General features: G+C 42.4%; 1 protein-coding gene across 1 annotated transcript in view; it reads right to left on the bottom strand.

The window, feature by feature from the left end:
• The window catches only part of CAP2 (cyclase associated actin cytoskeleton regulatory protein 2), a 472201-nt gene that overhangs the window by 365651 nt on the left and 79022 nt on the right, over positions 1 to 27528 (bottom strand). The window contains exons 2-3 of the mRNA XM_085607081.1: positions 20326 to 20444; positions 13192 to 13292 (exon numbers count right to left, since the gene is read on the bottom strand). Coding sequence (XP_085463207.1) covers positions 13192 to 13292; positions 20326 to 20443 — 219 coding nt within the window. The 5' untranslated portion in view covers position 20444. The remainder of the gene's footprint in view (positions 1 to 13191; positions 13293 to 20325; positions 20445 to 27528) is intronic.

The raw sequence follows: 27528 nt of genomic DNA, 5'->3' as shown, positions 1-27528 counted from the left end.
CCTGTCAAGGAAAGATATCACTTGTAAGAGTGTCTACCAAGCCCAATGTACATTGCTTAAGATATTTTGATCCCGGACACTTCAAAAGGTTTAGGTTCAAGGTTGCCAAGACTGCCCAATCAATATGGAATGTTCCTAGTTATACATTTCAGATTCCCTGTATAGATATAGACATCCCACTATGCATTTCATTGTTTCCTGAAATCGTCAATAATCCAGAATATGTTTTGCACAGTATTGGCGGGATAAAAATCCTCAGCGGGTCACACAACGGTTGGAATGATTATGGCGCTACTTCCACCTGGAAGCAGCCATTAATAAAAAAAAGTATAAAAAGTTCCAGGACACATTCCAGGAGATCTGGGGCCCTGTGGAACAATGGGAAAGTGGTTGAATTATATGGTCATAGGGATGAAACTAAATGTGCTATCAATATCGACTCTTGGGATCAACATGTGTATCATGCTTGATTATCGAATATATGATGTACTTTTATTTTGATATGTTTGCTACTTCTACTCATAAAGCAGCACAGGTGATCCTGCACAAGGTCATATTGTTTCAAGTGGTGCTAGCGGAAGCAGTTCAATCAAAAAGGTTCAAGTGATGAAAACATGAGTGCAGATGGGACAGGAAAATCAGGGACTGCCCAACAGGTGCAGAAATGAGGAGATGAAAAGAGAGATGGAATCTCAAGCAGGCAAAACTCTCTACACCAATACTAGTGTGATGCTACAGAAAGCCCTGAACAAATTTAAGACAAGGGGTGGGCTAGCCTCTTGCTGCAAAGATTCAGAGGTGGTTAAAAATTCTTTACAAGAACCTGGTGAATCAGAACAAGAAGAAGTTGGACAACTAATGGATCACATTGTGAAACAAGAGTTTGGTAAGTACTATGGGTACATATGTGAAAATGTTTTTTGCAGCATTACAAAGCATTCCATATGGGTTCAGTATCTAAAAAAGCTCATTTTCACCTGTAGTGAACTGAAATGCTTAGCACTGGCAAAAGCAGAGTACGCACATGACTTTCTTACTCAGGAGATATCAGAGAATACTGTATTTTTAACATTCAAGGGTTGTTTTTGGCACCTGTTGTAAAAAGGACTTATAGACTAGATTAGCAGTTTAAATAGTTTAAATAGGTGTGTGGATGAATGTGCTAGATATAAGTTCAAAAGGTTTAGGACATTTTGGGCTGGTAGCAGGCCCTCTCTTTTGAGGCAATATGTGGATATTGTTTGTTAATGGTCAGCCCATCAGGAACACCGACTGTATGTACATTTCCACCCTGTCACTACCACATTATCATCTAGTACCATCAATGCTTATCTGGATGGTGGCAGTATAAAGGTCATCTTTTGTAGGCCTACTACCTAATTCTTGAGGGGAGAGGAGTGAAAGATTGCTGGACAGCCATTAAGAAGGAATTCTGTTGCACGGGTTATTATAAAAAATAAATCATATTTCATCAATTGGAGCACAAATTGGGAATATTGCAAACAATCTTGTGCCCATTTTTCACAACATCAAGTCCTGTCATACTGTGCTGCACTCCTTCCAGTGATAAATATTATAAAATAAGTTGGATCATTAATTTAACTTAAATAATTTGATAGTTTAAATGTTAGACGGTCACTAGATAAAAATTAAGGTCATTTGCAGCTAAATTAAACCTAGTTATTGTGTTGGGGGTTATGGCAACCAGGTGCTCACGGAGGAGGAGAAACATGCCCAGCAGCGGATGTGGCAAGTCCGCCACGAGCTGAGTGTGGGAGAATGCGGCACAGTGCTACGAGGCCACCTGCTGGTTGTTCCCTGCGCACTTCAGGAGAGGTGTCTGCGCTTGGCGCATGAGGGCCATCAGGGGATGGCGAAGACCAAGGCCCGCCTGAGACACAAGGTCTGGTTCCCAGCCATGGACGTGAAGGTCGAGGAGCTGGTAAGAAGATGCAGAGCATGTACGATCACAGGAGCGGACTCACCAGCAACGCCGGTAATCACGGAGGAACCGTGTCCTCGCCCATGGTGCCATGTGAGTGTGGACTTCGGCAGCTTCCCAGACGGGAGGCAGATGCTGGTGATGGTGGACGCGTATACGAAATTCCCAGTGGTGGAGGTGGTGGAGTCCACGTCGTTCCCACACATCCGGATGGCTCTGGAGAGGACCTTCGCCATGCTGGGGAACCCAGAGATGATCCGGTCGGACAACGGCCCACCCTTCCAGGGCCAGGAGTTCAGGGACTACATGGCACAACGTGCGATCCGGCACAGGCGAATCACTCCTCTGTGGCCTCAAGCGAACGGCGATGTTGAGAGACTGATGCGTACACTGAACAGAGCCCTTCGCATTGCCGTCGAGCAGGGGCAGGATGCGGAAGCAGCCCTAACTAAGTTCCTTGATGCGTATCGGCATACACCGCACTGTACTACGAAGTGTGCCCCAGCACATCTCCTGTTTAAAGAGGCACCACGAGATGGAATACCGACGGATCCATCCTGGAGCCCACCGGCACGGGATGATGTTGCAGTACAGGAGAGGAGAGAGAGAGCTAACAACAAAGCCAGTGAACACCGGAGAGCCCGTGAACACCGCATTGTGGTTGGAGACAGGGTCATAGTGAAAGACCGACATCCGGGATGGAAGTTCAGGACGCCTTTTGAACCAGAGGTGTGGACGGTGCTATCGGCAAAAGGAACGATGATAACAGCCGGAAGAGGCGATGTGAGGGTGACCAGGAACGCATCGTACTTCAAGAGAGTCGGAGAGGAACTGGCGGGAGAGCCATCGCGTGAAGACGCGAGTGAGGAGCCGTTTGACTTCCCGGAGCGAGCCGACACCCCGGAGAGGGCGTCCCCGAGGCAATGGGGGTGCACTCCGCCAGGAGCCTCCGGTCGGACCCCGACTGACCGTCAGGAGAGTCAAACCCGAGCGGAAGAGCATGACCCCCGGGGCCAGGGTGAGAGCGGTGTGTCCCACAGGGGAATAGGCTCCAGGCTGCGCAATAACCCAGCTCCAAGTCAAAGACTCCGAGACTATGTTTGCCCCTCGCCTTGAGAGAGACTTTCGAAATGAAGGACACTATCTAAAATGTTGGAGGGATGTAGAGTGCCACTCGGCCTCTACCATACAATGTAGACACACATACACGCATCCTCCACCCCTCGAGGCGGGCTCGCCTCGAGGGTATAAATAAAAGTACCGGAAGACCGCTCGGGGTCTTTCCGGTTTAACCAGCACACCGACTCACCGTCTCTGTGTTTGCGGCGTTCCTGTCCCCCATACACGTGGCCTGTCTGGGTCACCACAGTTCCCTAGGTGGACGCTCTCTTTGCAAGAGGTCCTAGGTACTGAGACGTTGGAGAATAGGCCAGTCTGATTGCAGTCAGTGCAGTGTTCTAGCCTCAGCATCTGTAGAAGGCCTAGTGTTACAACATTTTCAATGGTCTGTAGAAGGCCTGTTTTTACGGTATTGGCCCCTGGTAACATGGGAGGTTTGCAATGTGTGACCCATGGTGGATGTCGCTTTTCTATCACACTTCACATTTTGAAGAGAGTTGCTTAGGTTCACAAAATGAACAATGACTTGATCGGCAGAAGTACAGATAGTAAAAATATGTGCATATCTGTCTGGGGGTCTTCATTTAAAAAAAATGAATTTCCTGTAATGTATTACAATGTAATACATTGAAATTTAAAATTTCAAGGATATATTTTAAGCTGTTCTCAGTAAGAGACAGTTCAGGACTATGATAACACACACTCAAATATCTCCAGCACTCGTCTGCCCCGGTGTTTTTCACTGAGGTTCATTGTTAACCAAGATTACTTTGGCCATGAGCTTTGGCCATGAGCTAAGACCTAGAATCCACAAAATGGGTCATAAAACCAAACCAAATGTCATTACAATAAGGAACGTTGTTGAATCTTGCTGTTCATGACTTGTTGATATAGTTTATGGGAAGCACACTACAGATCATTAGCGGGGATGTAAAACAACACAGTAGTTCTATTTCTCTTGACCTGGCCTCACCATAGAAATGGAAGAAAAACCTCACAAGGCAACATTGTTTCAAGCACTATGGAAATGAATTACATTTTTTAGCTCCTATAAAAACTGAGAGTAGGTTGCCAACTGGTCGCAAAGCTGTCCTTCCACCTCATTAATTACTGAGTAACAGCTGCCATATCCTCCCGGAAAAGAGGAAACAGTAGATTGAATTCCAGCCAGAGATGCATTTTTCTAGCTACTGGAGTAGCACTTGCACTAACTTGTGAGGTGCCCAGCATGTGCCTTGACAGCAGACACACACATGGCAGCTGGATGGGCCAAATTGTGAGGTAAAGTGAAGAGCGTGATTCAGGATTAGGTTTCTGTAAGACTCAATGCCTAGATTTTTCATTGCACTAGTTTAGCAACCCCTTAGTTATTATAAAACACTAACATGCTTCCAGGCTCTTAGGCTAATAGGTTGAAGGTACAGGTACTGGCAAAGGTACAATTTGCAAAACACTTAACATAGCACAAGAATGATTTCCATTGATATCAATTATTTAAGAATTTGGTGTGGCTGTATTCTAACACCTCTCTTGTGAGAATACCACTAAGTAAGGAAAAACTAAACTCACAGAAATTGACCAATTCTAAATTGCTACTTCCAGTGCTGTAGTGCAACAGTCTGATTTACAGGCATCTTTCTGGGTGCAGCACACACTGTAGTGTGTGTTGTCTCTGTGTGCCATTCAGTCTATGGGGGTGATTACTATAGCGGGCGGATCGCCACTGCCCGTATGGCGGTGGCGATCCACTCGCAAAAGTCACCGCCCGCAACCCATTTACCCGCCGACCATAGTACTATGGCGGGGGGACCACGGCAGACGAGAAGACCGTCCGCCGGTCTTCCGCCGGTAGTCAATCAGCCCGATTGCCAACCAGGCAGAAAAGCACAGCAATATGGTGGCGGTGCCTTGCAGGCACCGCCATCCATATTATTATAATGGCGGAGATGTGCCTTTCCATGGCGGAGACTCCGACATGGAAAGGCGTGCGTTTTTTTATTTGGTGGCCCGTTGCGGCCCCATGGGTGTTGGGGGTGTGGGGGGTGCACATGGGGGTACCTATGGTACCCCCCTGCATTTGCATCCACAAGGTGGCAGGCACCGTGCGGTGCCTGCCACGCGGCATATGCAAATGCACAACATGCATTTCTGACATTGCGGAGGGTGCTGCTGAAGCCATCCTAATGCCGGACCGCCGCATACATAGTGGGCGGTCCCATTTCCCGGGCCTATGGCGGGCGGAAAAAGTCCACCCGCCATATTAATGAGCCCCTAAGTGTATATATTATTGTCTTCTGACATACTAACTTGTGACTCTAACCATTATCTCTGAATGTTTATCATTGGCCTATGGGAATCAAATTCCATGGATTAAATACTCTAAAGAAGGGTTTGAGTCATAGGTAAATCTGAAGTTTTTAATACTCCAATTAAAGTCAAATTCTGCAGAAAAGGGACTTTCAAATCTTTGTTTTATGTAAACGTAAGGACGGTAGGACTTTAGCTGAGGCATCTAAATTCACTGTGAATTACTATTTTGAAATTTCCACCCCAAATTATATTGAATTATATCTTTAATTTATAACTAGTTTATCTTACGTTTCTTCTAACTTGTTTTTATGTTTCATTTAGCTCATGTATTAGTTAATTTTCCTAGTTAAGGCCTATTGAAAGGCTATGGAAGAATCTGCCCTGTTGTTCTTGACGCATTAACTAAGTGCAATCTACAATTCATGTAATATTGTTTTGTAATTTTTATACAGCACATATAAAACTCTACATTTACTTCATGTTTTCAACTTCAGACATTCAGACACTACAGGGTAACACTCTTTTTTTACAACAACTTTCTTTGGACTTTATCTGTTTTTAACTCCATTTAACACTTAATCAGGATAAGGAATTCACTGACATGAGTTCACACTATATGTTTGGACTTATATTCTTCCTGATGTTTGTATTGATGACATGTATTCTTACAGATGTTTTTATTATGTATATATTTTTTAACCTTAGGTCATACATTGGTCTACGAAATCGATTAAATGTTTGTATTTTCTTTCTATGTACCTTTTATGCTCTATTGGCAGAATAAAGATCATTTGACTATGTGCCTTTTATGGTAAATTGGCCAAATAAAGATCATTTAGCTGACTGATTCAAACCACTTCCTAGTGCTGGTGGTTTAGTTGGCGGCAAGTTCTAAAGTTGACCCAGACTATTCTCATACTCACTAGAATGGTGTCTGTGAGGGCTCGAAGATCTTCTGTCTGTCTTCAGTTCTAGCAAGTCGAAGGAATAAAAGTTAACACTGTGGTTTATGTGTCTTTTTCCAAAGGGGGTTGGGTTGGGTAGTCCCAACGGAGTCATGGTGGGCCTCGCTTTTCAGTTATTTTTCTTGAGGTCAACCAGATTTCATGAGTTCCTTAAGTCTAGGTGCTGTCAGTCCCACAGCTCTACTCATATCTCTCAATAGTCCTGCTTCTGTGTGACTGGTTGAATCAGAGCTGAGTGATCAGATTTACAATGCTGGAACTTACGTTTTGACTCAGTGAATAGTTTAGAAAAAAAAATATCTATTTTGGACTGTGACAATCCCATGCTTTGAAAACAGTGCTACAAAGTGTGAAGTTTATTTTGTCAGTCACCATCCGCAAGTGACATGCTCCAATTTCTTTAGGTTTGAATAGAGGCTCACCAGCAATATAGATAAAAGTACACACAAATAGTTACAGAAGATAGGGACTGCCACACACAACTATTCTATTTTCCTGTCCACTAGTTAGTCTCCAACCCTACCTTTGATTATAGTGGTTGTGAAGGTGTCTTCCCACCACCTACAGAGAGCCTCCACCTATAAAACATCCCCAAAATCCCCCAACTGGAGAGACATTGATACTTGCACATGTTTTTCTGGGTTGGTATAGGGCAAGCCCATCAAACCATGAAAATCATAATGTATCAAATTGGGATGACTGAAAATCCAGCAATAAATTGAATACAGATGGATAAGATAAAATTGAATCTCTGCATCAGAATCGACTTGGCCTAAGAAGTTAAATAGGCACAATGTCTATAACACCAAGCAGTGGATTGAGAGGCAAAGGGAATAAGAAGCAGACAGGAAAAGCATCATGGACAGTGGAGTAGTAAGAAGGAAAGTCCAAAGGGAGAAATATGTGAGGGCAGCGGCCGGAAAGGTCTGTTTGGGCAGGTCATTAAAGAAAAGGATATAAGTGGTGCAGAGATCGAAAGGGAGGTCTAAAGCACCTGCTATGAAAAATGTAAACTACAGAAATAAGGAGAAGCAAGTTTCACAGGGGTTTTCCCTTGAAAATGGGCAAATATCCAACCAAAGGCAGTAAGAAAGAGATTCACAGTGGTATTCCCATCCAAGCATAAAAAGAGAAGCCCTGTGGCAAGACCAAGTCAGATGTGCAACACTGAAATGAAAGACAGGCAATACCTGCTAGACTCAAATGTATATATGTTAATTGGAATGCCCATCCAGGCCTAAACTGACGTAGCCATGATTCAGAAATGGTTAAACTATAAAGTAACAGGAGATATCTAATATCCATGACATATTGTTACCTTGCAGAAAAAGTGTACTATTACATGCACTCTGGTACAGGTTAAACCTCACATTAATGATCCAGGCATCCTGCAGCAAGAGCCTACCCCAAATCTGATGTTGAATAGTAATATGGGAGTAGTACTATATAAAAACATAAGCTTCATAAATCTTTTATTTTTTTAAACCTCACATTAATGATCCAGGCATCCGGCAGCAAGAGCCTACCCCAAATCTGATGTTGAATAGTAATATGGGAGTAGTACTATATAAAAACATAAGCTTTATAAATCTTTTATTTTTTTCATTTCATTCATCCAAGCCCAAGTTAATCATGCAACAATGCAGGATAAAATGACATCGGAGGCGCGGATCAATTGTGTGGCAAAAAATAAAGTTGTGATGCATAATGTGTGTTTAAAGGCAAATTATTTGCTACATTATATGTTCAGCATTCTCTGATTACTATGCAATTTTAATATACTTAGGTACCTCTATGACCTGTATTCCAGTGCTTTAGACAATTAACAAATTATGTATAATTTAAATTTAGCAGCTACAATACATAATTTTATACGCCAACAAATATTCTTTTTATCGTGCTTGAAAGCATAGAAGAATCACTTAAATTGTTTTCATTTACCATGTTTCTCTTTGTCCCAGAGTGCATTAGGTTTCAAAAAACGTACACATTGACTGCAACAGAGCACAAGTCTACAATGTTGGAAATTTGCTGTCTGGGCAGGGTCACCCCAAATATTTATGCCCTTTTGCTAAACCTTATATTTGCTGGCTATAGACATTTCTGCACTTTACTTCTCCCTAACGAGTGGCAAAGTGCTTGTACTTCCTCCATTCAACATGATGAATTGTTATAACTTTCCTATAAGTACCTAGTATATGGTACAAAGGTGTTCTCACGGCCTGTAAGTTAAATTCTGCAAGTGGACCGCAGCACCCATTGTGCCATCCAATGTAATACAATGTAAAAACAAGCATTTGCAATGCAATGGGTCTCACATTTGCGAGACTTTGAACTATTGACACTGTAAATGTCAATAGCTTAAATTCTCGCAAATGCGAGACCAATTGTATTGCAAATATTGTTTGTTTCCAAGTGTTCCATGGCGCACTTTCACTTAATAGAGGCCACGCACCTTCCTTTAGATAAGCTGGGTCTAAAGAAAGGGGCGTGGCCTCTATGAAGTGCAAGCACGCGATGGGGCGCTTGGACACACCTTAAAAAAATAATATTTGTAAAGTAATAGGACTCATATTTGCGAGACCTAAAGCTATTGTCATTTACAATGCCAATAGCTCAACCTCGCCTAAATGCGAGACCTATGGCATTGCACAGAAGCGGCCACAATTGTCCCGGCTGCTTGGAAAGCATGTCGTGCCTACAGCAAGCCAAAACTCACTAAAGAAAATAGTGCTTACAGACTAAATAACACAGACACTAACAACAGAAGTAAAAGGGCCAGTTGTCATGGGAGGTTACAAAACAAGACAAGGTGGTTCTAAGGAGGGACTAACAAGCCAATTACGTAATCAGAAGCCAGCATTTACAAAGGACAAAGACACAAGCCAATGAAAAATATGGGGGGGACTGGGCAGAACTTCAAGTGCATACTCTAATACATCATGCCAAGCAGAGCAGCATATGTGCTGCCCAGGATTGACCTAATGGCTGTACAGTTGCCACCATTAGCCTGAAATGTAACTGTAAATTCAACCTCTCAAAATAACAAATAACCCATTTTGACAGGCACAAACCTTCCTTTTAACTATTTATAAGTCACACCTAAGTAGACCTTATAAGGTGGGATGCATGGTATTTAAAAGTAAGACAAGTAAAAGTTTAATGTTAAACATGTCCTTACAGTAAATAGCCCCTCAAAACTATTGTCACTGTAGCAGGTTTGGCTGTTCCATGTAAAGCACTGGGATGTACTACTATTAAATGCCAATACTGTATCTCAGGAATGGGCCTCTCTTTTATCCTGCACATGCCTGACACTTTCTATACACAACATGAGGCTGTTCTCATGAAATAGTTAGAGAGCACTTGAAATGTCGTCACTAGTGGGAGAAAATGCTAAAAAAGGTTATAAAACTTAGTAGTAGTAGTAGGAGAAGTTATTATAATGATTTTTCATGTATACCTGACAGAGGGCACGATTCACAGAACTAACTTAAGACAAAATCCTAAACTTACTACTTTTGGTGTTCACAGAAGGCATTTAGTAGTAGTAAAGTTAGGATTTTGTCTTTAGTCTGTCTTAAGTCTGTCTTAAGTCTGTCTTAAGTCTGTCCTAAGTTTGTCTTAAGTTTGTCTTAAGACTGTCTTAAGTCTGCCTTAAGTCTGTCTTAAGTCTGCCTTAAGTCAAACTTAAGTCAAGCTTAAGACAAAATCCTAACTTTACTACTACTAAATGCCTTCTGTGAATACCAAAAGTAGATTTTGTCTTAAGTTAGTTCTGGGAATCGGGCCCACTGTTAAAACTGTTAAGACTTAACTGTTAAGACTTAAGACTTAGAGATTTTGTCTTAAGTTAGTTCAGTGAATCGGGCCCACTGTTAAGACTTAACCGTTAAGACTTAAGACAAACTTAGGACAGACTTAAGACAGACTTAAGACAAACTTAGGACAGACTTAAGACAGACTTAAGACAAAATTCTAACTTTACTACTACTACTACTAAATCTCTTCTGTGAATACCAAAAGTAGATTTTGTCTTAAGTTTGTTCTAGGAGTCGGGCCCACTGTTTTTGTTATCTTTTATTTGGTTTCCCATTCATTCTTCATATTGAAATCCTGATAAAATTGTTGATGTAAGCAGAATTTATGATGAAGAAAATATTCTTTCCACATTGTTTAAATGTATTTAAATATGAAGGGCCTTCATATCTGCTGATAGATATACTGGCGGACTTTCCCTCCATCCATATGTGGCTAGACTTCTACCGCCTCCGCAGCTCCCGCAGTGCGGGGGCCCGAGCTCTAGGATGCCACCTCCAGCAATGTGCACAGGCAGCAGGCACCTGGCCTGAGAGCACCTGACTGGGTCGGGGGAGGGGACCGCCATGTACTTTGCAGGGGGCCCCCTCAAGTTTCATTATGCCACTGTAGACTTCATTAACAATATTAATACCACTGGGTAGTGAGTTTCATCTCTTCCATTTCTCATTACAGAAATCAACAAATGAAAGGTACCAATATCCGTACTGTTTTGATACATATCATTCAGAATAATTTTTGGTCTTGTTCAGTTAAAACTTTTTGGAGGGTTTGACTCTGTGGCTTATGCAGCACGTGAACAAGTCTGTGGTAAACAGTGTTTACTCATAATAATGTGGAATTTACCACAACTTAAAAGCAATGTTTTCCCTGTAGTATGGGACACTGCAATAGCAAGCCAGCAATTATTATGTGTGCAAGGCATTATTAACAGTGCATTAAATACCGGTGAAGCTATATCACATGTGCTAATAGTGAGGCAGGTAGATCAATGCAGTAACTCTATGCGCTATGGTATTCACACTGAGACTCATGTAAAATATGCCCGACATACAGGTTTATGCTTCCTGCCCAACCCTTTTAAGAATATTTACCCCTCTTCAATGGAGTAAATCTGCTCACTAACCCTCTTTGTGTATATTCCTAAACCTCTATTCACGTTAAAAGAGGTTGTCACAGTGTAGCCCCCAAACCAACCTCACTTGGCTAGAACTATGCAAATCAAATTACCAATAAGGTGTAAAGATGGAGCAAAAATCATTTTTTAAAAAGGTTTCTCTTCACAAGAACTACTTCTAAAATACAAGATCAACATGTTTAAGCTATGCATCCTAGTATGTTTCCGAAATTGACTGCTTCTTATGTTGACTACCAATGATAGCTAAACTTTCCTATTTCATGCATAGGCTCTCCGAGCACGTACCACTCATTTTTTACAGCATGCCATTCGGAGTAAAATGCAATGAGGACAATCAATAGCAATCTCATAAATCTAACTGCCAGGACACATGATCTGGCCATGAGATCTCAGTTTCCTCAGTGATTAACTACCACACAAGAAAGCCATTGAGGCCTAAAAAGGTGGAAGTTGGCCAATGAGGCACACACTAAAGATAAAACAGACGACCTACTCTTCTATCAGGCAGAGCTGACAATATGGCGAACCAGCTTGTCAGAAATCCGTCAAGTCTCCTCAGTTGCTGGTGAGTCGCAGCCCTAAACCTTAGACCCAGAGGGAAACATTCAACTTAGCTCCTACCAAAAGACTAGAACATGTACAGCTTTCATGATCTCATTTGAGAAAAATGGGATCTGCTGTCAGTGTCGGACTGGCCTATAGGGCAATCAGGCAGTGCCTTACAGGCTGGTTTGATAGGCCTATGTGTCGTCTTTCATTCTTTGCAAAACTCTTACACCGCGTGTCTTTCCAAGTTCATAAATGACCCAGTTTGCACATACTGGGCAGTTTGTTACCTATCTAATTCACTAATGGGGGCCAATTTTATTTTGGTGCCTGGGTCTATTTCCTGACGCAGTCCGACCCTGTCAGCGTCATTCCCAACCTCCTTCCTTTCTCCCAACTAAAAGACACAGTCTTTCTGCTGTCCTGGAGCAGAAGGTATTGATCAAGGCATATATCTCTGGTTCTGAAGTCACCTAAGAGTTAGAATTATAAGATGACCGCAGGCCTTATGTCCATATTCATCTTTATTTATCTGAATGCTCTCTCTCTCTCTCTCTCTCTCTCTCTCTCTCTCTCTCTCTCTCTCTCTCTCTCTCTCTCATTTTTTCCATATTTCTCTATTTTTCGTGGGGTGGGTGTTACTTTGGAAACCTAAATAACCCTCAACTCTTACATCCTTTCCTGTTTCACTTTCTCACCATGGCATTGCTTACCATATTGGCTCTGCTTGATATACATCTGTTTACAAACGATATCACCACTTTACAATGCATAACTTTAACACAATATGTAACTACTGCACCTATATACAGAACTGCGTACAATATAAACACTACCTTGGAAGTATACTTAACTCTATAGGAAATGTGGTGAGCAATGTAAATTGGGCTAGAGTTTTTAGTTTTTCCACTCACCTCTGGTAGTGAATATCTCATGTACATAGATGAACTGAGTCTGGTGGTCTCATCCTGGATCCTAGTGGACGTGCTTTGATTGGCCAACAGGGTACCCCTCACAACAAATAACACCTCACAAACTCAGCACATTCGTAAAAATAATAGCTGCTCTGTCACCAGTCACATCACCCCATGTCACCTTTACAAAACAATTTCGAAGAATTCATAAGTCAGAACAGGGCATCTGTAAGTGATTAATGCGAGAACAGGATGAGAAGCTCAAATGAGAGGAAAACATAAATAAACAGTGTCTACCAGGCATGACTAATGAATGTTTCATTCGTGTGAGATATGCAACAGCTAACAGTGCTTCTCCAATAAATCTCTAGCTACATCTCTTAATTTTATTATATAGTTAAGACTCAATTTAAGACAAAAAGTTTGAAAAGCACTTACATGTTTCTCGACGTCACCACCGATGATCTTGCTGTGTTTCAAATATTCAGCAACATGGCTGTTGAGGAGCTTGTCAAACGCCTCCACGTAGGGCGGGATTCCTGTGGGAGAAGCATGGTGTGGGATTTACCAAGCTAATACTGCCATGAATGTACTTACAACCATAACTGCTACTCAATACATTTATTCTAACTTTATCGTACATCAGCACACTCACCCATATTTGTGTTTCCACTATGACCTCTAACTTTTCAAGTACAGGAGAAAGACACATCACAATAGTGAATGATTCCAGATGAACCCCGACTTTTGGACAAAAATTGAATACCAGAATAAATTTGAAAAAGTTAAGCTAATTGAACCCGTTGGATAGATATAAAACTTTTAATGGGTTATTTTCAAACCATTCCACAAAATTGTGGTTTAGTATGGTGCAGCACAGCCCCTGGCCCAACAGTCGCATTCAATCTGGCACTGGCCTTCTTTTTACCCAGTTATATCTGAAGAAGAGAGGAGACAGAAAGGTCTAAAAAAAACAGGGATCGAAAAGAGCAATTGTCTACAAGCAGGCCTGCCCAGCATCTATTTTATTTGAGACATGAATGAATGAATGAAAATTTATTTGGAAAGGGGAAAATGTATCCTTGGACCAAATTAACGTGAAATCAATAACAGAAACTGGAAGTGGTTTAAAATAACCAAGCTTTAAGATTTTTCTGGAAGTAATTGTGGAAGCATATATTTCTGACTGATGGATCGAAAGAGTGCGAGGCCTTGGCAGTCATAAAAGAAAGAGGGCAACCAGTTTTTTTGGCATTCCTAATACACGGAACCACCATCACATGTGATGAGGTAGATCGCAATTGACAAGCTACAGAGAAGGACTGGAAACACAAGCATAGGAAACAAGGTCCTGAATTTGCTAAATATTTATAATAGGCGCTTTGGGCCTTAAAAAGGATCTGCTTAAACTACATTTTTAGCAAACAAACCTATTTGTCACTGGCACAATGTATGTTTATGCTGCTATGGCTTTTGTAGGCATTCTCATACATTTCAAATGGGTCTTCATTACCAGGTAACATGATTACATTTAGAATATTTGCAAATTGGGTTGTATTCGTCTTCTAACCAGCCGTGGTCCATGCAGGTAACAGCAGTTCCCTCGGCATCGTCCCTCAAAATCCCCCCTTATCGGGCCCCACCACCCTCCCACAGTTACCTGCACGGACCGCGGCTGCTTGAAACACCCTCATATTCGAATGAGAATGTTCCACATGGCTAAATATGTTCAGAGTGGATAAAAAAGGATCAGAAAATTACTGGTGCACTATTACATTTCCGAAATACCTACTCATACTCCTAAGGCTTATTTACATAGCAGATAATCTGTAGGTGAAATTAAAGTATGAAAATGTGTTTTACTGGGTGGAGACATTTTTGTCGGTCATACAACATATTACCACGTTCGTAATGCATTTTTAATATGTATCTATAGAGAAGTAACTTTTGTCAATAAAGTTGTAAAAAATGATTTTCACTCTAAATGTAGATGTTCAACTAATATCTTGATATGGACAATAGCATTTCAAGATAGTATTAAGGAAAATAACAACCATTACCTAACCATTAAAGAAATGAAAGAACCTAGCCACATGTTTGTTTCAGGTCATCGGCAATGTGTATATATGTATATATATATCACACTGACCGTGACGGCGCAAGTGTATTTATGGTTAAGTCAGAGTTTCTATGGGAAAGGCATATTTGTTATCTTAATAAATTTGTGCAGCCCTAAAGATCAGTATGAAACTCTCTGAAAAAATGGGGCAATACAAAAGGAGTAGTACCAGAAGTGTCATTACCCATTTTGATTTCTATGAGAAGTTTTGCTTTTCTGTAGAGAAAAATCAGTTGAACGTAATTACACCAAATTAGACACAGTTAGAACCTTGCTGAAGGTAGTGCTTTATTTGGTTTGGTGTAAATCCATTTAGTAGTTTTCAAGAAATTAATGTTTAAAGAGGGATCAGGTTGGGCATGTAGTGGTTAGAGTTTAGGAAAAATAGAGCACACTCTCACGCTGAAGGATTGGCGGATATTCAAAAAATACTCAAGTCCTATTGGCCCAGGGAGCTTTGTCTCCCAAAGGCCACTTTGTTCAGTGTAGGATCTGTGGACCTGAATAGGTCTGATTTGACTGTCACAACATTGAAAGAAAATGCTGTGTCACCTATTACAGTAAACAGGTACTCAGTCCGTGATCCCTAAAAAAAAGATGAAAAATGAAAGGGCACATAGGGGGAAGGGTGAGCATATCCTAATACCCAGGGCTATATGGGCAGAAGTGGGTGACAAACTGTGAGCTAAACCACCATAGTGCAGGCCATGGGAAGCAGGGTTAGCTGCCAGAAGAGGCTAGGAGCAGGGCCTGGTTGAAGGACAGGCACTGCAGTCAACCCCTTCTGCATCTGTCATGAGTAGAGGCGGTTGGCTGACCACAGAGAATTGGGCACAGGGCCTGGCCAAATCTGGTTTTACCACTGGCCAGTGATGCTTGCACAGGTCCGTGGCATCTGGGCAGAGAAGCATGCCCTGGATCTGCAGATACCATTTTGAATCTTGGGAACCCAAATTATTTTGAAAACAAGCATTGAAAATGCAATAGGTCGCACCTTTGATTAAGTTAAAGCCATTTGCTTTGCTAATGGTATTGTATAGCAAAGCAAATGGCTATAACTTAATGAAAGGCAAGACCTAATGCATTTTTAATGCTCGTTGTATCTGTGGTGATCCACCTCTTGATGGTGCTTACCATGCAAGGGGACGATTAAGCCATGAGAGCGGATGGCATGGTGCACACAAGGCTCTAAAACAACAAATGCAGCCTCATCAAGCTGTAGAAGGCCATCGGGCGGCCAGCAGCCTCATTCACCCGGGGAGTGTGTAAAGTCCTCTTAGCCCAATGGTCACTGCGACCTGACAACGTTTTTAAACCTCACAAGTTTATAGTAACAATCTGCTGTACACTTAGTGTTACATTTTAGGGATGCTTACATTGCTGGTTTCTATCCCACTGCCTTTAAAAAGTACAAAGAAGCCATAGATGACACCATGTGGCAAATCTCAAACGTGTTGGTAAAGCCAAGAGATCTGGCGTGGCCTTCACCAATATAATTTAAAAAAAACACTGGCTAAAAGCAAAAATATTTATTTGCCCTGAAAATGTACACATTGCCAAAGCAGGCAGGCACTGAAGGGAACTACTTCTTGTGGAAGGGTACAATGGTATCACCCACAATGGTTAGTTAGGCCATGGCTCAAGTGGGCTGACCCACTGCCCCAAGCAGCAGTGGGCGCAAGAAACTCCCAAATGGCACAAAAGACCAATGATTGAAGAGGGCTGCCTCAAACCCCCAATAAATACCAATATGTATAATTTTTTTTAAATGAAGCGGTCTTGGTAATGCCAGACCTAAAAAGCAACGTTTTTAGCTGCTCTAGAGCTTCACGTGAGCGGCTGTGTGGGCGGTTCTGGAGAAAGAGGTTTCCAGAAATTAATGCCTGCGACATAGGCAGCTCTTCCTCCCGTGGGGTTAAAGGTTACCTCAAACAGGCAACCAACACCGAGAGGGCGTGCCAAACAAACCGAACGTGCCGAGGCAGTGTATGAAGCAATAAAAGACGCGAATGGACAGATGCCAACATGAAGTGACAGAACCCGACGTACAAAAGGTTTGTTTGCCTACCACTCCACTGGCGCTTAACGCGGCCTTAAATTACATCTCGATGGATTTCAACGGGAAATGAATTCTTCAGATCAGCACAGCAGTGTGTTTTCCAGTTACCCTTGGTGACTGGCCTGTCCGAAATTAATTATAATGACTCAATGCGCAGCGCACTTGGATACAGTCCCAACTGGCGGGTAAACGCAGACTGCAGAAAGAAGCTACTGCATTCTCCTTACAGCTTCATTCAAGAGTTTTGGTAACATGCTTTTTAAAAGCCTGGAATATTTCCGCTCAACTACACAGAAACATGACTTCTCCTACTCACCAAAGGCCACACAGCCTGCACTATCACTGCTCCGGTTCGACTCCAGCAGGTTGATAACAACATAAAACAAGCACTGAAACACAAGCGCGGCCCCGCGGCCGTGAAAGTCACGCTAAGAAGCAGCAGCTGTTTTCGTGTGTGCGTGCGTGCGCAGTCTGCTCTTTTGCGAAGCACATACTCGTGCTTGTGGCGCGCCCCTGAGCGCTCCCGCAAGGTGTATGCCGCCACAAGCACGAGTATGTGGTACGAAAAAGAGCAGAGCGACGGCTAAAGGTCCTCCTATGCAGCGCGCTGCATAGGCGAGACCTAAAAAGGAAAGAAGGGTCTGAGTGAAGATCAAATCCTGTGGGTAACTGACATTGAACAGGCCATGTGTAACAGAGTTGGCTTCCTACAGAGGGTTGGACAACGGCAACCCCTAAGGCCTGAACAGTAGGCTTTAGGCCGGCAGAGGAGGGATGACAAAAGACTGGCTGCAGAAGAGGGTTAGGCACACATGGTGCAGGTTTCTGGCCAGGCCATGCAGGGAACCCCATATGCACACAGTGAAGGCTGTGAGCAGTGAGGGTTGGCAACAGGTTGAAAGTAGGGTGCATGGAACTCTTCAATGTGGTATATGATCAAAACCCAAAAAAGTCACAGAAAAAATCTAAGATTAAATGAAAGTTATGGTTAGTATTCTTATAAAACCTTATTGTATTTTGAACCGTCCCCCAGAAATTCACCTAAAAACACAATTCAAGTTCAGTTCTACTTACATATTAAAATTGAAATACCACTGAAATTCGCAGGTTATGGTTAGGACCACAATCCATAACTCGTACTACAGCCATGAAAATAACAACACACAGACTAAATGCAATGCTTATGGCCTCACAATATTTATACAAATAAGTAACAACAAGTATAAGCAAAATGTATATAAAATATATCATATTATCAACCCAATTAATAATACTACATTCATAGATATCTTTGACAAAGTGATAAGAATAATCTCTAAGATTATTTACATTTGTAAGAGACGAGCTGGCACACAGCAATTAGCTACTGTCTAAAATAACTTTGTAACATCACTTTTCTTAGTTCCTGCCAGTACCCCCCGTTGCCCCACTATTTTTTGATCTAGGCATTAAAAGAATCTCATATATGGTAGCTCTAAAGCCCTAAATTTACTAGGCGCGCCTGCAGTGTACAGCGAAGATAAGTGATTACAGGAATTTCATTGAAGAAATTATGAATTTGAGTAACACCATGCAGATTCCCTGGCTTAAATTTGTATTTAATTGTCTCCAAAAGCTAGGTCTGAAAAAATTATTTCCAGTGAGTAGTGAATCAAAATTACCTTAAGAGTAACCTTTCTTCACTTTTAATGCAAACATTTCATTTGGTAAACGGGAAACACATATAGCAGAGACAGTCAGTTCGTAGGCTTGTTAGAACTGGACTCCAGAAAATGGTATGAATGGTCAGCTGTAAAAGCAGTGCGTATAAGCGATATTATTCTATACTTCACATTAAACAACATTAATTGCTTGCCACAGATCATTCAAAAATTACTTGTGTTATTCATGGTCACCTGAGAGATGTCTGAAAACATTCTGACATTTGCAGTTTATTAAAAACTCTAATCCTGTGTCTGATTGTGTTTGGATTTCAGCTATGAAAAACTATAGTCATATGCAACTTTAACAAGTACATGCAGTATATTTCAATTTAATAAAACAGACAAATCGCATAATTTAAGGATTACAATGAGTGACCATGCTTAAAAGATGAGTGAATGTTACATGATATCAGTTTTATGATTTACTTGGTGTGCAAAGTGGATAACATAATGCAAAAACCACCTTCTGGGACCTTCAGATGAGAATGCAAATAGGTGTCAAGGCTACAAAAATAGACAATTCGTATCTAGTTGCCGTGTTTATGAGAGCCATAATACTAATCTTGAGGATTTTTTAGTTTATGTGGAGGCAGCATGTTTAAGCAATCACCCATAGTGCATACATGAATGCTTGCACAGGAAACAAAATGGAGTATAAACCTGGAGTGAGAGAAGACTCAGGATTTGAACATTGACGACGGGCTACATGCATTGCTTATTCTTTAACTCACAGAGCTGGCAGGCTTTTCTGCACAGTTAACTGAGTCACATTTAAAGCCTCCTTCAGCTATAGTTCGAGGACTTTCATTTTATATTTTTTAATATACATATTTTGTAGCGCTTAAGACTGCTTTACATTAAAAAATGCATATTAAATTGCTATTATTTATAACATTTATAAATAGAACCTTTCTCATAGAATAGCTAGCTATTTTGATATTTGTAAATACTGAAAATTCTATAAAATGTAGCACTATTCACATTTGTTTTTTTAGATTTTTAAACTTCATTTGCCTTTGTTTTATAGGTTTGTTTGCAATTCCGCAGAGATCCATAATAATTAATTGATTAACACATTAGGCTTTTATAACAATTTGTTTGTAATCTGAGAAGAATTATGAGGTTTTTCGTTACAAATGTTTTATTAGATAGAAAGATAAAAGACATTTATATTTTGAGACCCTAACCATGGGCAGGTAGAGTCTCTTGGGAACAGATTGCTGATGATTGTACAATTTCATTGGCAATTTGGTGTGTGGTAGTGCTCAAAGAGTTATCACCCATTCTCTTTGTTAAAAAATATTAACATAATTTCCAGCATTGCTCTGAAATGCAGCAGTATTTTGAAAGAATACTTGTGGTATTTGAAATTTGATCACATATATGCCAACATTCAAAACACACAGGGAGATTTGTGGGAGAATATTGTGGAAATGTCATATTCACTTTTGCTAATATTGGAGAACAGGACGATTTAAGTGGGAGAAAACGCAAATTTAGTTTTTCGTTAAAAAATCAAGAATCTTCTACCTAAATCGATTCACATGCTGCCTGTATCAGCAGGTATGCATCTGATTCAAGTGTGCAGTTCACTAAAATGGTCACTCGTGATACACGATACTCTGCTACTAATACACACAGCACTATCATATAGTATGTCATGTCTTGATATTCAGAAGAGTGCTCCTTACCATCATTGACTCCATTGACCGAGTTACCATTCACGTTGGCCTGTGAGTGTGATAACACAGATTCAAGTCGAATGACGGCATTCTCCAGCCTTTCCATCAAACCCAGCATTTCTGCCATCCTGTGAAAGAGACGATAATTTGAATATTATTTGAGCCATTTTATAATGAACACATTTTGATTCAGTTCACGTTTCTGAGCAACAATTCAGTTATTCAACTTCATGACTTACACAATTATTTTTTTAGAGCAAGCACACAAAAAGTTTTTGTGTGAAGAGCGCTTGAAAATAGTTTCACCATTGGCAATCATTTTGGGTAGCATTCCAACCTATTGTTTCTCATCCAACACGCCACTCTAGACAGGGAATTATATTATACAACTCAGGACTAACTTTATGCCCTCAAAGGACCCCACCTCTAAAAGTGAGCACAAGCACCCCCAGACCAGTGTCTGACTTTGTTGGCCTTGTCAGTGAGATATAGCTTGGATCCTGTGGCACAGGAAACTCAGATGAATAGGAGTAGCACATTACTATAGACTTATAGCCCGCTAACAGCTTTTAAAGGCCCGCTTCAGCGTTAAAGGCCTGAGCCGAAGGCCTTTAACAAGGGAGCGGGACTTTAATAGCCGGTTTAGCCCAGCAACGAAGGGCTATAAGGCTATTAGAAAATTCTGCCGCTTGAGGGCAGAATGTTCTAACAAATAAAACAAAGGCACCTCGAAGCCCGCTCCGAGAGGCCTTTGTGAAAACATTAGAATGTTGTTTTGCAGGCCTTTACCGGCCCGTAGAAGCACGGAGCACTCCATTGTCTTCAATGGAGTGTTCCACATTCAAATGTTCTAATATGTATTATCAGTTACAATAATTACCAACTTTCTACAGTTAGATGAATTATGCTAACCATACTATAATTTGGTACCTTTTTGTTTAACTGTATTTTGTAAGTGTGTATTCATCTTTGTGTATGTAACGTGACAAATGCAGTGTGAGTTAGTGGCATCATATCACCAAAACCATAGGTGTGTCAGAGGCATTATCACCAATTCTTCGACCTTACTCAATGACTTCATAGTGAGAAACACAGCTACTCACACAACCATTCACTCACCCATACAGCTGCTTATACAACCAGTCACTCACCCATACAGCCAGTCACATAGCCACACATAATCCAAACTTGGGGCTGTAATATGCTAAAGAGCACTGATTCAGAATAAGCACGGAGACTGCAACATGTTCATGAATACTGATTGAGAACAGGCACAAGAGCCAGCTGTTAACATAAGTAAAACCTAAATGCATAGTTGCTTTGAAAAGATCAGTATAGGGCTAGCTCTGATTGGACGGTGGTATCATGTTCAATGATTTGTGGGTGTACAATTTTGGTGTTTGAGAGATCTGCTGGAGGGCACTCAGCAGTAGCTTACAAATCCCTTAAGCATGTAACATGCCATTTGTAAATGCGTAGAGACAGTTTAAGCAGTGTGGCTTTTTTCTGCATTGTGTATCCTAGTGCGAGCAAGCAATATAATAGCCCAATATAAGGCATTTCAGTGCTGAGTATGACCAGGGGCAGGACTCTTTTGTTTCCCTCTTGAACATTCAGTGATACACTATGGAAATGATTGAGATTGCATGTCATTATATCAAGGATTATGATGTTGCCATACAAAATATTACATCCACTATGTTGCCAACAACTACATTGCTGGGTAAGTATATATTTACTGTCTGTAACTCCACATCTACTTGGAAAGGCCTACCCTGCAATGCAGTGGTTAGGTCAATTTAGTGGTTGCAATATTTTTGTCATGAGATAAATCACATACCATTCAGTGACCCTATACCACTATTGAGCCAACTGATCGTACCAGTAACTGGATAATCTATTCAATTTTTTGTAATTTGTTTGTGTAGTACTAGTTCATGAGCTTCTATTCTTACATCACCCTCCAAGTTTAAGCCTTGTATGTCTGCGATGTTATGTTGTTTTCCTCAAAAAGTCAAATCCTAATAAGGCAGTACCTGGCATTTCAGTGAACTGCCAGTAGTGTCTAGATCCTGAGATTCCAGAGGCAAAAAAGCAATGTCTGTCCCTAGTTTAATTCTGCGTCCTAGTTTAACAACACATTGCCGCTTGTAGTTCCCCTTTTTTCCTTGAGAAACTCAGAACAGGGTAATGTTTTATTACCAGGTGCTTGATTTTTCTCTCTGTGGTTCAGGGTCATTCTTTAATTTCCCTACCTGGGCAGGAAAAATCTGTGGTGGTAGATGGTACCACCATTGTAATCAAGCAGTTCTGTGGCTGATAGGACAAAGGTTTCCAACAGTGTAGCTAAGTGAGGCTCCAGCATAGGAAACAAGAATGCTCCCACCTATGAAGGAGGGGGGGGGGGATCATAAGTTTGGCAGGCAGGAGGCCCTGCTCCACCGAACTTTAACTCTTATGAGGCCCATAATATTTGGCAACAATAAAGTCTACAAGAAACCCAGGAGCAATAAAATAGACAACAGCACAGGCATAGGATAACACAGCAGCAGCTATTCTGGGGAAACAGCAGTTACAGCACTGTCATTACACATACCTGCAAAATATATAACCTACTGGCGGTCCCCAGTAGGTATTTATAGTTTGACCTATTCTCCATAGGAAGAGCCTTTTTAGGTCGAGCTAGACTGCACAGCTGTCCCTTCGAGATCTGCTGTAATCGGTCTGTGGGCATCAAGTTCATCTCCTTTCTTGATATTGCTTTTCATTTGTCTATGTCAGTGTCCTTCAAAAATTCCTGCTTGCTAGTGGTCAGTCCTGCCTTTTTTACTGCTGCCTCCCCCCACCTTGGCTCCCATTCTGTTGCTTGTATTTTTTTAATTAGGCTTTTTGCACTTTTCCTTCTCCATCGGCAGTTGGGCTTTTTCTAGTAGGATATTTGCTTGGTTGGGGCTTCCTTTTAGGGGGATTGTTTTTTTTTTAGGTATGGCCTGCAAAGGGTTTACATACTGTTCCCTCTCTTTCCTGGCTTTTCATTAGTTCCTGTGTGGGCCACTTACTTTTCCTCCACTTCTCTTGGCTATATTATACTTTTCTTTCATTGACCAATGTTTGTTTGTGTTGTGTATGCTTGTTTTGTTACATGAGGCTCACTGGCATGCAGCATTTTGTCTGCCACACTCCTTACTTATAGCGCGGCTCGCCAAACCATTTCCTTATTGAAAATTAAACTTTCTTAAGCAGCAGCACGCCAGCCTGTTGTTCATGGCGGCAGCCCGCTTTCTCCGATGCTCAAGTTGCCTCCTTCCCCCGCCCTTCAGGAAAAAGGGCTGCTGCTTGCAGCTGCCATTACAGGCTGTCCACCTGCAGCCGAGCCGTGCCCCTGTCACCAGGGGGACAGGAGAAAGCCCCTCCCCAGCTGACGGGAGAACAGACAGAAAGGATAATTCTCGGCAGATATGGTATGTACAGCAAAGGGGAGGCAGGGTCCTGCGAACAGCATGCCCTTCCCCTTCAATGTATGAAGCTCGTAGCTGCAGATTGTGCATTATGTCTATGCTCCTGGATGTGTTTCGTCTTAGCCTTTCAGTGCATAATAAGAAATGCACTGCGTATAAGGCTTGGAGCGGCTCTACTTCCGTTACCCCACCCAGTGCCATTCGTAGGTTTGACTTTTAATCACCTCCAAACACAGAGAATCCCAGCTCCCTCACTAACCACAAAGTATGATCCTGAGCGCGTGCTCCAATATATTCTACCCTTTATTTACAAAGATAACGTACAGGAATGGTCTCAGAACAGGCTGTAAAAGCTGTGCAGCCAACATTCGTTTTCCCGCATTGTATTAAGACGGAGGCGCAGTATAGACAAACAGATGTCTGAGATCTATCGAGAACCGAGGGGTAGGAATTCTCGATAGGTAGGTTTTTAAATGCTAACTCCTAACTATAACGTGTGTGAAACCTATGGTTTATTAAGTGAATATATATATATATATATATATATATATATATATATATATATATATATATATATATATATATATATATATATAAAACCTATCCTGTTTGGCTTTCATTTTGTGTAATGAGGTAACCTGTTTTGTTTACATAAACACATTTCCCGTTGTTTAATATGTACTGCAACTTGCATAAGTCATTATCTATAATTATGTTTTGCCCATAGCCCCGCCCATAGCCCCGCCCACCTGCCACACCTCTAGCTCATTTTAATGAGTACCTGCACTTATTTTTTCCCATTTAAAGCACTGGTTACTGGTTAACTTACTACTTCGAAAGGATGGACACTGTGACCCTGACTTTAAATAAAGGAATACATTGTAGATATAGTATTGATTTAAATAGATTTAATTTTGCAACTTATGGAGAAATTGAACGATATGCCCAGAATCACACGATGTTGCGGCACTGAGACTCGAACCGGGACCCCCAGCATCTGAGTCAGCAGCTGTGGTCGCTGCGCCACATCCTCTTCAAACCGATGTCTTTTAGCAATGCTTGTTACATCAGGGTTCTTATTGTGTCTGTGCCGGGTTATCACTTGTAGCAGTTCCTAGGGTCGGCACCCAGTTTAGGTTTAATTCTTGTATTGCATTTTGTATAAACCAACAACCAACAGTGCCAAATAAGAACTTTGCGTCATTTGGGCTGTGCAAAGCCCTATGCGTACGGTGTTCGAACATAAAATCAAAAAACACATAATCCCACCCCCCTCCTGCACCTGTTGGAGTGTTACAAGGGTGCTAATGCCTACTAAGCCTCGTCTGGGGTGACAGAGGCACCAGCCTATGGTAAACGTAGTAGGCATAGATATTTAGGGCATGTAAGTTCACGGAATTCGGGTGTGAGTAGTGATAAGAAAGGCTGCCACAGCTTCCTGAAGGTCGGGCCCTTTCCGGCCAATGTGAGTGTTATTTTCTCCATCCCCAGCACATGCCATAGACGTTGTAGCCAACCCGTGTGTGTGGGGATCTGGGGGGATTTCCAGTGTGCAAGAATATTTTGTATAGCTGTTCTTAGCGCTATCCCGATCTGACGCCCCTTTCTGGACTTTAACTGATATGTTAGCGGGTTTGGCACCCCTAAGAGCACATAATCTGGAAATCTTGGCAGTTGGGTGTCTAGGTGTGTATCGATCTCATCCAGTATCTGACTCCAGTATTGTTGTAGGTGTTTGCATTCCCACAGAACATGGCCCAACGTACCCTGTTCTCCACTGCCACGTTAGCAATCTGCGCTCTGTCTGGGGTCTCTGCACCCAGTTTAGGCCATCGCAATGTGTCGTTTTGCCAATAAAGCTGGTGCCATTTAACGAATCCTCGCAAAATTTTCAAAACTAATACAACACTCACTTTGGCGGCTGCCTTGAAAGTTTTGTCATGATACATCAAGTGAGTTAGAGAAAAAGGGGGTCCCAAAACGTGTTTTCCCCATGTTAATTCCCATAGGAAACAGCTACACTCCGAACTGCTGAATGGAATTACACCACAATTAACAGGAGGGTTGATGTTGGCCCAGGGAAGTGCCTTTTGGTGATTTGGTGTAAATCTGTTCAGCAGCTTTAGTTATTAACCAAAATCCAAATTTGTATATGTAGGGACATGAAGGATCCACGAGCCCCTCCCGATCTCGCTCTGAGGTCTGATTGGCTGCCAATACTTCAAACCAGGAAGTGTTGGCAGCCATCTGGTAACTCGGCCAGATCACAGAAAACAGTTTTAAAAAAGAGAGGGGGGCAGGGTAGGAATCCCCTAATCCCCTAGAACTCTTTGGGGAGGGGGCCACAGGTGCCCAAGTGGGCCAAAAAGTATTTTTTTTGTAAAATTTCTGCCAGGAGCCGCATTGGATTTGCGGCTCCTGGCAGAAAATGTTTAAAAAAGAGAAGTGAAGACTCCCATGCTTCTCTATTATTAAGCCCCTGGGTGGGCCAGGTCTCGGGGGCATGTAGCCATTATTATTTTAAACAAATGGGTGGATCTGGAGGCCCCCCGGGTCCTGGGAACCACCACTTTCCCAGGGCTTATAGATAAGTAATGGGGGGGTCTCACGGCCCCCCGTGCCCCAGGGACAAGCACCTCCTCGTAGCTATTTTTAAAATTAATGTGGGGGGACTATCTGGTCTTCTCAACAGCTCCAGGGACCGCCACCTCCCAGGGACTAATACAAAATAAATCAGGGGGGCCTCACAGACCCCCGTGCCCAGGGGATCATTAACTCCCTGGTGCCACTACATTTGTAATGTGGGGCCTCCCCATGCCCTGGGGACCACCACATCCCCGGGGCTAAATTCTATTTGAGAAAAGGGAAGGGGGCCATGCAGCCCCAGGGGATTGGGTCACAGGGTCGAAATCAGAGATTGGCACAGCAATCCCATGTTTGGGACCTACTGGAGGCAACAAGAGGGGTTTGTTGCCCCCAAGGACCCTCAGGACACAAGGGAACTTCATCCACCAAGTAGTATGCCGGGAGGGGCATTTGAAGAGCGGTGGAGAAAGGGGGCTGGCCTCCGAAGACCTCTCAGCAATCCCACTCTGGGACTTATTGGAGGTTGTTAGCCTCCAAGGAACCTCTTGAGCCAAGGAGACTTCATCCCCCAATCAGCAGCATGCCAGAAGGCACATTGGCCGAGTGGTGGAGAAAGTGGGCTTGGCTTCCAAAGACCTCTCGCAATCCCGCTGTGGGTGACCTACTGGATGTCACAGGAGGGCTTGTTAATCCTCAAGGTCCCATTGGAGATAAGGGGACTTCATCCCCAACCAGCAGCGGTGTTTGCAGAGTGGTGGAGAAAGGGGGCGGGCGTGGTGGGGCGCCCAGCGAGTTACCGGCCTTTTTAAAAATGTGCTTTTTTTTAGGGAAAGGGGGCTGCGTAGCCCCCCTTCCCTCGGCCAATTTTGGCCCCTGAGACCCCATTCCCAGGAGAAGGCATTTTTGGAATGGGGAGGGGGCTGCGTGGCCCCCCTCCCTGGGCTGATTTTGGCCCCGGGGACCACATCCCCCGGGGCCTGGCCTTTCTTTTTTTAATAAATAAAGAGAGGGAGCCACATCCTCCGGGGCTTGAATCTTTTTTTTTTTTAAATGTATTTAAAAAGATGGGGGAGGGCACGCAGACCACCTCTGGGCCGATTTTGGCTCCTGGGCCCTCATCCCCTAGGCCCCGGCCTCTAGTCTGGGTGCCCTGGTCCCACACAGGGCA

Source organism: Triturus cristatus, chromosome 5_2, assembly GCF_964204655.1.
Source record: "Triturus cristatus chromosome 5_2, aTriCri1.1, whole genome shotgun sequence".
In the NCBI taxonomy this organism is placed as follows: domain Eukaryota; kingdom Metazoa; phylum Chordata; class Amphibia; order Caudata; family Salamandridae; genus Triturus; species Triturus cristatus.
The sequence above is the reverse complement of the archived record's forward strand: the minus strand, read 5'-3'. Positions and strand labels throughout refer to the sequence as shown.